This window comes from Melanostigma gelatinosum (genome assembly GCF_949748355.1).
Source record: "Melanostigma gelatinosum genome assembly, chromosome: 8".
NCBI classification, from domain to species: Eukaryota; Metazoa; Chordata; class Actinopteri; order Perciformes; family Zoarcidae; genus Melanostigma; species Melanostigma gelatinosum.
The window spans coordinates 17,519,155-17,530,127 of NC_136641.1; the positions used below are offsets into that span (position 1 = coordinate 17,519,155).

Genomic DNA, 10,973 nt, shown 5'->3' on the forward strand with positions numbered 1-10,973 from the left:
CACTTACAATATCTTGCTAAAGTCCTTGCTGGTTATGCTAACAGTTTGAAATTGTTAGCACCACAGCTACACAGTAAGAGTTTGTTTTGGAGATTGTGTATACAAATGTTTGTTTGTCTGCTTTAACTCCAGGACACAGTCGGTGGCCTGTCATTCTTCTTCTGTGCTTATCATCCATCCATCTCTCTCTCTCTCTCTCTCTCTCTCTCTCTCTCTCTCTCTCTCTCTCTCTCTCTCTCTCTCTCTCTCTCTCTCTCTCTCTCTCTCTCTCTCTCTCTCTCTCTCTCTCTCTCTCTCTCTCTCTCTCTCTCTCTCTCTCTCTCTCTCTCTCTCTATAATCCCGTCTTTCTGCCTGGGAGCTGTCAGACCATCCCATACAGACTTTTGTCCTGCTGTCGGTCGGTGTGTGTGTGAGAGAGAGACAGTGTGTCCGCTCAGTATTCCATCTCAACACACACACTTTCTTCAACTCTAAATGGCTCATGTCACAGAAGAAAAGACACCGGAATGATCTTCTGTCACTCAACCGTCTTCAGTTTGAAACCACCGGAAGCTGCTGTCGGCCCTCAGAATGTGTGTGTCTGTGTGTGTGTGTTTCCCATGGACTCTGGATCACCGCCATCTAATCAAGCTACAGGAACCACTTTAGAAGATGAAAGGGTTTCTCTTCCACACACACACACACACACACACACACACACAGATAACATGCTCAGGTGAGTCAGAGTATTTACAGGCCTTTTGGTTTGAAAGGATGTTGACATTAAAAAAAAATCTATACTGGTGAACCTACAGAAAAAAAAGAAAGATAAGTAACGCAGGTGAAATTACTGCCATGTTTGAGCACAGTCTACACAGTCCAGAGTCCAGAAACCTCACACATCTACTTCCTCCATCGTCTGTCAAACACATGCTGAACTCTGACCTGTGGGCTGCTGTCTGCCCCACTCACACACACACATAGGCAGGGGTCAGTGACCTCCTGTAGTTTAAAGGACTCTAGAGGCAGTGTGTTAATGCAGCAGAGCTTCATTCGCTGACACACTAGAACATTCCACAGGCTGTTTGGAGGCTCACGGGTCCCACTGGACTCACTTGTGTGGTTTGTGTGCTCCAGTTTACAGCTGCAATTTACACCAATGTTCATTATCGATTAACCCATGGATCATTTTACTTGTTTCACAAAATGTCAGAAAATGTTGAGAATGACTGAGAATGTAAACCTTAAACGCAGGAGCAGAAAAGAAATACATGGAGGAAACATGATAAGAGCAGATTGAGCTGCACTATCACAGACAGTTTTTTTACTCACACTGAAATGCTTTTTATAATGGTGTGTCTCTCTATGCTAAGTTAAGGCCATCATTTCGCTTCATACTTAAAGGCAGAATGAGTAGGAAGTTCCTCAAAAACAATGTATAGACTCATAGAAAAATAATCCCTCTTAATCATCACTTATGACCCACTAGAAGTGTGTGGCAGGGTCTTTATCTGCAGAGACCCTGCCCTGTGTCTGCATTTTTGTACTTTGCTGATCGAGACATTTCTGGCCTCAACCCTCTATAAAAGCTCAGCATTACTGTTTCTGTTCAAGTATTCATCTCTGAGATTGTCATTTAAATAACTGTGTGTTGAGTCGCCATCTCTTGCAGGGTGTTTTAGCTGACTGTGTGGCCCGCTGACGAAAGTCTTTGCATTAACAGTATAACAAACAGGGTGGCGACATTCCCAGGAATAATCCCAAGCAGCGTACAGTTAGTGGTGCGGCACCCAGCAGTGGAGCAGTGGTTGGTCCATCAGAGCGGGTAGGTGGAGCTAACACAATGGACTCGCTCTTCAAATCTGTGTGAAGTGTCACCCAAAAACACCTGTTATTACCACTTATCGCCAAAGGATATTCGACATTGGCTAGCTGTTTCTCCCTGTTTCCAGTCGTTATGCTAAGCTAAGGCTCGAGCTCTGTTACTCTGCAATGCACAGACATGAGTGTGTAATCCTACTTCTCAACTAACTCTCAGAAAGCAAGGAAATAATCGTATTCCATCCAAATGTGAAAGTATTTATTTAACTGCATACAAACAAAGAGGAATGGAGATATTTACGACAACAGAGTAGAGAGAAAACCTGGGAAAGACAAAACAGCATGGGAAGAGAGAGACAGATAAAGAGGAAGAAAGAGGGCTTGTCGTTTCACCTCACTAATCCACTCGTTCTCTCCATCTTTCTTCCTGAACTCTACAACGAATCTACTTCCTGCTTACCAAGGAAACCAAAGGAGAAATGAGGGATAGGCCACTTGTTGTCGAGGCAACTGCTAACTGCTCCATCACACACTGGTCCTACACACACACACACACACACGCACACACACACACACACACACACACACACACACACACACACACACATATACAAATTAAGAAGTTGGAATCAGTTTGAAAAGAAAGACTGGGACGGAGGAAGGAAAGGAGGGAAGGAAGGAAGTATCATAGGAAGTAAGAAAGTAAATGAAATTTATGAAAGTAAATGTGGCTGAGCAATGCAGCAGCAAGGACACAATCAGTGTTTGCCTCAGTATCCACAAGCTTTCCCATCACATTTTGTTCGGGGTATAAACAATCTTTGTGGGTATATTTATGGAGTTCCTTCTGTGTCTTTATTATCCAAACAAACAGAATCGGTTTGAGAGCAAAACTTGCACTGAAAACAAATTTAAAAAATAGATTTTAGTGCAGGGGATTGACATTGCAATCAACAAATTTAAGTAAAATTAATTTGTGATTAAAAATGTATTTATGCAAATCCAAAAATGTTTGCTGTTGAGCTGAATCTCGTGGGCTGTAAGGCCATGACCATACTACTCCGTTGACATTTGAAAACGCATATTTTTTGCTATGTTTACACTGAGCGTCCACACTACGTGAGTTTGAAAACGCTCCCGAGAACGGATATGTTTGAAAACTCTGGGGTTGCCTCTTCATGTCTTCAAATGAACCTGGTAGTCGTGACGAATCGGGGAAGGACACGTCGTAACTGCTAAGGAGCAAACGCAGTTGTGGGCGTCATCGTTTCTAAACTCATGCGTTTTACGACTGGTCACACGAAGAGGCAACCCCGGAGTTTTCTCGGGAGCGTTTTCAGACTCCTGTTTTTAGTGCTCGAAAACTCCTGCATCGTGTGGACGCTCGGTGTAAACGTATCAAAAGATATGTGTTATGGCCAAAGGCTGTAAGACACTGTTGTCCTGTCTCGATCCTCAAGTGGCAGCTTGCCAACATCCTCTCCATATCTAAAGTCGATCCGATCAGGATAATACCAGGAGACAGGATTTCTTTTCACAGTGACAGATATTTGATATTTAAACAGTAGACTTACAGCGTTTACATATCTGACTGTCAACTTGTTGTGTTTTAACATTAAATTGGCTTATTGTCAATAGACAGGTAAACAAATTGGTCCACATTAGTGTAAGTGTAAGCTGTAGGAGCAGCTCTGCAGCTCCAAACTTCCTGTTCTCACCCTTTAGTGAAAACTAGATGTTTTTATCTAAATCCATCTGTTAGCATCTGTCTTCAGTCAAAACGTAATGCTCTTATCGTCACATGCTACACGCAAACACACATATGTGCACACAATTCATTTTTTCTTCTCTTTAGCAGCCATAACTTCAGTATATTCAGATGATGACAGTATTGAGTAAATGCTGTGTTTCTATTCCCAGCATTCCTCAAGTGTGCCGCCTCCCGTTCTGAAGATAGGACTTCCAGACACACACACACACACACACACTGTGCTGAGGGTGGATGTGTTTGATGTGCTGTGGGCCGGGGAGGGGATGTTTGGGGTTGACAACAGACTCAAATGTGTGTGTGAGAGGCAGGTACCTACATGCCTTTCTCTTTGTCTCCTCCAACAAGACACTTCAAACCACACACACTCCTGGTGGGTCTCTCTCTCTCTCTCTCTCGCTCGATGTTATTGATGCCTGTGGGTCAGTCGATCCAACCATCCATACAACACTTCAGACCAGAGAAAGATATGTGGTGACCCCCTGACCTTTCCTCAAGTATCATTATCAGGCCAAAATGTTTACTCATACAAAAAAAGTATAAAAGGGTACTGGGAAGATTGTAGTGGGTTTTAATCAGCATGTTACAGCTTATTGCCTAGCAAAGTTATTCTGTTTGATTGAGGAAGGCTTTAGTGTTTCAGTTCAATTAGTATTTTTTTGAATGTTCAAATGAATGTTAGAAAACATAAATAAAGTAACTTGCAAACTAATTTACCAGCCAGATCGGTGTATTAGCTACACACAGTTGGAGCTGTTTGGGAGCTTTAAGAGAGGAAAGGCACTTGAGGGCGTTTATAAACGTCTCAGCCAGAGAAGCGCTCAGTTTTTAGGTTCCTGCAATCCATCCACAAATAGATAATTAAATGCAAACTTAATTGCCCGCATGTAAAGAAAACTTGTCTTCTGAAAAGAGCAAAAATAAACGTTGTTAGGGATATTATCTCTGTTGCAATTACCCAATATTACTTTACTAAAATGTTTTCAAGTTGAAGAATATTGATAATTATGTTTTTGTGCAGTTGCAATGGTACAATGTCACCACCGGTATTAGATGAGGATGAATTTGACTTTAGACTGCAGCCTTTTCCCTCGCTTTGACCTGCTCACTCTCTCTTTCCTTCCTTCCATCTCCCTCTCTCACAAGTGTCTGTTTCACCTCCTTTCCCTTCATAGATCTCGACTACTTTGAAGTCCGCTGGCATCCGAAAGAGGACAAAGAGACACAAAGAGCCGAGCCGCACAAAAGGATGAGCGAGAAAGATGGAAAGATAAATAGGGAAAGAGACAGAGAGAGGCACGACAAAAGACAGGAAGTGATATAGGGTGAAGAAGGAAAATGTGAGATATGGTAGAATGAAAAAAGTGAGGGATAAACATCAGGCTGTACATTAAGAAACTGGACAAGTTAAGAGAAACTGTAATATAATATATAACCACGGCATGAAGCAAAATAGTGTAAAGTTATTCTTAGTGATTTACAATCACTGTTTTATTTTTTTAATTTAGAAGTACCACAAGTTAGTTCAGCTGTTCACTTAAATATGGTCTGAGTTTTGATTTAGCTGACACCTAGTGGCCCTAAAAAAACCTGCAGGCTGAACTGCCTGACAGGCTGACCCTCCCTCCTACACTGCCTGTGCAGCGAACAACGGAAACAGCACCTGGATCAGAGCTGTGATGCAATAAATGGTGACATGGACTTCTATTGAGATGAAAATGCAGTTGAGCTTCAGTCAGTAAAGTTGCGTCACTGACTGACACAAAAAACTGCTGATAGAACACATAAAGTACAACTCTATGTCAGCACAAATGCAATCAAAGTATAAATATAACGATACATTTTACTAAGAACCACATCGGCTTCCATTCCCTTGTTTCAAGGCTGAAACAGAGTTCTTCGTCTATGTGTGTGTGTGTGTCAAAGGTATGCAGGGGGCCAGGTGAGGGGGTTTGGGGGGAGTATGTGGGGCCTCCATCCCTACACGTTAAGATCATTGTATGGCGAGCTTAGACTCGCCTGGCGCTCCCTGCCACAGGCAAACATGCTCAGCATTTAATTCAGATTCGGAGTTTGGCTCCAAAAGAACATGCATTGAGTGTGTGTGTTTGTCATACAGATACTTAAAGAGTGAAAACAAAGAAGTAACACTTAGCATTAGTGTCCCACAGGGCCGTGTGTCACAGTTCACATTTAGTGTTGTTACATATCATTCTCGCATACTTCAATATATTTGCCTTGTTTTTAAAACAAAATCTTTCTTCCTCTCCAAACACACACACACACACACACACACACACACACACGCCAGACAGGTTTGAGGCAGCTAACAGTCAGTTATTGTCCATAAACAGGAAGTGATGCAATTAAAAGGCTAAACTGCAGAGCACACTCACTGTTGTCTGTAATTTCACCGAAGAAAGAAGGGAGAAAGAGAGACTGCTGAGGAGGTGAGAGCTGGTTACCCATTCACTATTATTGCAAGCATGGCATTGTAGAGACATCCAACTTTGATTCTCCGTCAGTGAACAACAGCTTCTTTTGGCTGGGCGTGAAGATTTCTCGGCCACATTTCAGTATACGTGCACTGGAGATGGTAAGAGCACTTCACAACACAAGACCTTTGAGTGGTTTTTAATTGACGCCAATGGGTTGTGAAGCAAATATTCCTCACATGAATTGTTCCACAGGCCAACCAGGCCGTCTGGGAAAAAGCGAGAGAGAACGAGAGCGATAGAAGAGGAGAGTTGAGGAAGACGATGACAAACCCGTCATCTGCGCGATTACTCACCTGGAGGAAAACAAGAGAGCGAGAAAATGTGTGGGAACAAAGCAGTAAAGCAGCAGTTGATGATTCCTGTCATTGAGGCTGTGTGAGGTTACAGACGCCCTAAAACCGCTCTCACACACCACTGGACCATCACGCTGTATTTAGCCTGAATAACCGCTGTGACGTCCCCATGCCTTGCCCTGTTATTTAAACTTTGACCTCTATTTCATCTGCTCACTCGTTCCTTGAAGGCCAGATGCTGGAGAGTCAGACAGGAAGTAACGTGCCCCTCCTACAAAAACATATACTTGCAACAGGTCTAACATCGGTATTGTTGTAATGAAGTTTCCAGCACATCAGTCGCTAAGAGAATGCAACATGTTCAAGTTTGCAAACCTTGCATTCCCTTTTCATGGAAATCACCAGCATTCAGTCGGATGAAATCAGATTTGTGTTACTGTAGAGCTGCCTGACATCCCGTCTTCTCTCCTGATGGATCACCTTCAACATTTTTCAGGAGACGCCCCAGGCGAAAACATTGTTAAGTGCCAATTTTAAGAGTTTGTGCTATTCTGCCTCCACGACATGTCTTCTTTCAGACTAGAGGAAAGAAAACATCCAAAACATACATAGTTTATTTCACCACACTTTGTCCTTTAGGGCAGAAAAGTGATGCATAACCACTTACAAATCCATTATTACTATTACAATAGAGAGCTGTATTGATATTTTGGCTCATTAGCAAAGTGTCTCCTGTCTACATGGGTCCTGACTTAAAATACATCAGTGCCTGCCACTACATGTTAGCTTCTCAACACGAATCATGTACACTTTTGAGACTCTTGACAGCGACTTTAGATGGCTCACTTTTGAAGTGTTTGGATGTATTCTTCCCACTGTAATAGTATGCAATGGTGACAGTCACAGAGAAGATGAAGTTAGCGTACAACTACGCTAACTACACACTTTTGTCAACGAGGAGCAGACTTTTCAAGTCCGTCTATTAAAACTGCAAACGCGTAATAAATGTAAAACAAATGGCTACCGGTAGACAGTAGTACAAAATACACCCACACGTGTAAATCCTGACGCATGCTTTGCAAAAAATGTTGGTAAAAAATATGCACAGCAAAATATATTTTCTCAGTATTCAGTACTTATTTCATTTTCGGCATTGTATTTTACTATGATCACCTTTCTTTGTTGTTTCATGTCTAGGATTCTCACTTTACACATTTTGTAGCATTGTTGGAGGGAGCACCGAGAACAGGAATTTCCTTGCAACCTACTGATCCACTGGATCTGTTTTACATTTCCTTGTAACAGAGTATTTCTACACTGTGGCTAGTTTTACTTCAGTTGAAGAGTACTTGTCCTCAAACGCCTCTTTTTTTTTTGGCGCCACCATTGTGTACTGTATATGTGACGGCCTCTGGCTCGGGCCTGCTGTGGGCGTTGCCTTGTTTGTGCGCCTTATTTTCGAGCAATATTTTCTCAATAAATGGGGACCTCTGGTGGTGGTAGAGGGTTACTTTATAAAGTGAAACCACCAGGTGTTATATTCATTTCTTGGATGTCAAATGTAACAAACTATTTGTGGCTGTTTTTCTCTCAAAGAAATATGACATGATCCAACAAGAAACAACATTGTCAAAATACGAACGAGGCATCTTTTCCCCCTAAAATGAACTATTCCTAAAGTAGATGCAACATCTGTGACTTTCCCCAGATGACTAAAGTGAGCGGAGCAAGATATTTCTTGCTTTTCAATACAATCAATTTAGCTCTTCTAAGTGACATCAAAACGTTAACTTGCGTTAAACGTTTAACTCTGGCTTAGAATACAGTGTTAGCAGAGTAACTGATCCAATACAAACCAGTTTAATACTGCCCAAGATGGCAGCATGCGTTAACGTGACCTGTTCAACAGTTCATCTGTCCCGCGGACGAGGTGTATCAAAGACATCAAACAATAATACAGTTGCTGAACAAAATTTATTTTTCAAGTTAATCAGAGTACAGATCAGTTTAAAACTCTCCATCCTCCTCCTCCTCCTCCCCTACGCTATCAGTGCCAACCTCCTCATAATCCTTCTCCAGCGCTGCCATGTCCTCTCTGGCCTCGGAGAACTCTCCCTCCTCCATTCCCTCACCCACATACCAGTGCACAAAGGCACGCTTAGCGTACATCAGGTCAAACTTGTGGTCAAGCCGAGCCCAGGCCTCTGCAATAGCAGTGGTGTTGCTCAGCATGCACACGGCCCTCTGGACCTTGGCCAGGTCTCCACCGGGAACTACAGTGGGGGGCTGGTAGTTGATGCCAACCTTGAAACCAGTGGGGCACCAGTCCACAAACTGGATGGAGCGCTTGGTTTTGATGGCGGCAATGGCAGCATTCACATCTTTGGGCACCACATCACCACGATACAAAAGGCAACAAGCCATGTATTTGCCACGGCGAGGGTCACATTTCACCAGCTGATTGGCTGGTTCGAAGCAGGAGTTGGTGATTTCGGACACCGTTAACTGCTCGTGGTAAGCCTTCTCAGCGGAGATGACGGGGGCATAGGTGGCCAGAGGGAAGTGGATACGGGGATATGGCACCAAGTTGGTCTGGAACTCGGTCAGATCAACATTGAGGGCGCCATCGAAACGAAGGGAAGCAGTGATGGAGGACACGATCTGACTGATCAGCCTGTTCAGGTTGGTGTAGGAGGGACGCTCGATATCGAGGTTCCTGCAGCAGATGTCGTAGATGGCCTCGTTATCCACCATGAAGGCACAGTCAGAGTGCTCCAGGGTGGTGTGGGTGGTCAGGATGGCGTTGTAGGGCTCCACCACAGCGGTGGACACCTGGGGAGCTGGGTAGATGGAGAACTCCAGCTTGGACTTCTTGCCGTAGTCGACAGACAGACGTTCCATCAGCAGGGAGGTGAAGCCGGAGCCGGTGCCGCCTCCGAAGCTGTGGAACACCAGGAAGCCCTGAAGGCCGGTGCACCTTTCAGACTGAGGGCAGAGGAAGAGACACTGATCACACATATGAGATGCAGTAAAACTAAATGTAGGTCAATTGTAATTTAGGGTTGTGCTGTAATCTTTGAACCAGAGTACAAGTACACGTTGCCAAAGTGTTCCAGCCTGATTAGGAAGGAACTTCTCCTGCTCTGAATTTACCCACCAGTTTGCGGATCCTGTCCAGCACCAGTTCAATGATCTCTTTGCCGACGGTGTAGTGTCCACGGGCGTAGTTGTTGGCAGCATCCTCCTTGCCAGTGATCATCTGCTCAGGGTGGAACAGCTGGCGGTAGGCCCCGGAGCGCACCTCATCTGAATAGACCGGTTCAAATAAGAAATCACTTGAGGGTTTGGTTTTATGAAATAAAAGAGGGATCTGTATTTAATGAGTTTACCAATGACAGTGGGCTCCAGGTCGACAAACACCGCTCTGGGGACGTGCTGTCCAGCGCCGGTCTCACTGAAGAAGGTGTTGAAGGAATCGTCTGCTCCTCCCGTGGTCTTGCCACTGGGCATCCGTCCGTCCGGCTGGATGCCGTGCTCCAGGCAGTAAAGCTCCCAGCAGGCATTGCCAATCTGGACACCAGCCTGACCGACGTGCACCGAGATACACTCACGCTGGAGGGGAATGATCAATTTGTAATGTTTTACCCTTAAATATTGCCAGATTATCTATGCGTTTTAACCAGCATGTATTATAGATGCATCACCACACATGTTGAAGACAGCTACGGTCCAAAGGGGAGAAGAAATAAAAGGACTCTTTGTAAAGTACCAGATACCACAACATCATGACCAAGTCACCTGACGCATGCTGCCCATCTATTTATAGTCTTAAGATGATTCAGCTTATTCAGACAAACAGTTGATTACCCATGAATAAAATCATATTAAGAGACTAAAATATTACACACACACACACGCAGATTTTCAAACCAGTAGTACAACATGAAAAGATTACAGATTAAGTGTCTGATTCATTACTTATTTTAGGAAAAACCTTTACGAATAGGTGGTAAAAATAGAAAGACAACACCACAAAGACTGGGAGAGATGTATCGAACATTAACACAATAGACAATATTAAGAATATAACGTAACTAAAACAAATATATTACTACTAAAATATAAAATAAAAACAGGATAAAACACTACACACAATAGACTAGAAAACATTTCTTACAACAATTCATTGATGCCGACAAATAGTTCGATTAAATTTGTGATAAGTGGGCTTCGAGCCTGGTTGAATAATAAAAAAGAAAACTTCCCATTGTTCCACTCACCATGTTTCCTGAAGCTCGAGGCGTGAAATAAGGATGACTAGACTGATTTAACTCTCACAGATGCGCTTCAAGGAGTGCTGTGTGAGAGACGAACAGGAAGCCCCGCTAAGTGAAGCTCTTTATACAAGACGGAATAAGCAGCTGAAGCCAATTTGTTGAGTCACAAGAGCTTCTTTCCTATTGGTTAAACGAAAGCACTGATCTTCATCACAAGTGGTGATGATGGTCATGACAGCGAGAGATGTTTTCCTTATTGAACTCTCAAGTTTATACAAACAAGAGAAAAAGAACATACCAGAAACATATGACTATCCATTGAATATCTATCATTCT

General features: G+C 43.3%; 1 protein-coding gene across 1 annotated transcript; it reads right to left on the reverse strand.

Moving 5' to 3' along the window:
- Window positions 1-8,367: 8,367 nt before the first annotated feature.
- LOC306781387 (tubulin alpha chain-like) lies at window positions 8,368-10,743 on the reverse strand (the record flags this gene model as incomplete). The annotated part of the gene is made up of 4 exons (XM_079274226.1): window positions 10,641-10,743; window positions 9,750-9,972; window positions 9,518-9,666; window positions 8,368-9,345 (listed from the first exon to the last, which is right to left on the reverse strand). The coding sequence occupies exons 1-4, from the start codon at window positions 10,641-10,643 to the stop codon at window positions 8,368-8,370; spliced, it is 1,353 nt and encodes a 450-aa protein (XP_079130352.1). The 5' UTR covers window positions 10,644-10,743.
- Between the last annotated feature and the right edge of the window lie 230 nt (window positions 10,744-10,973).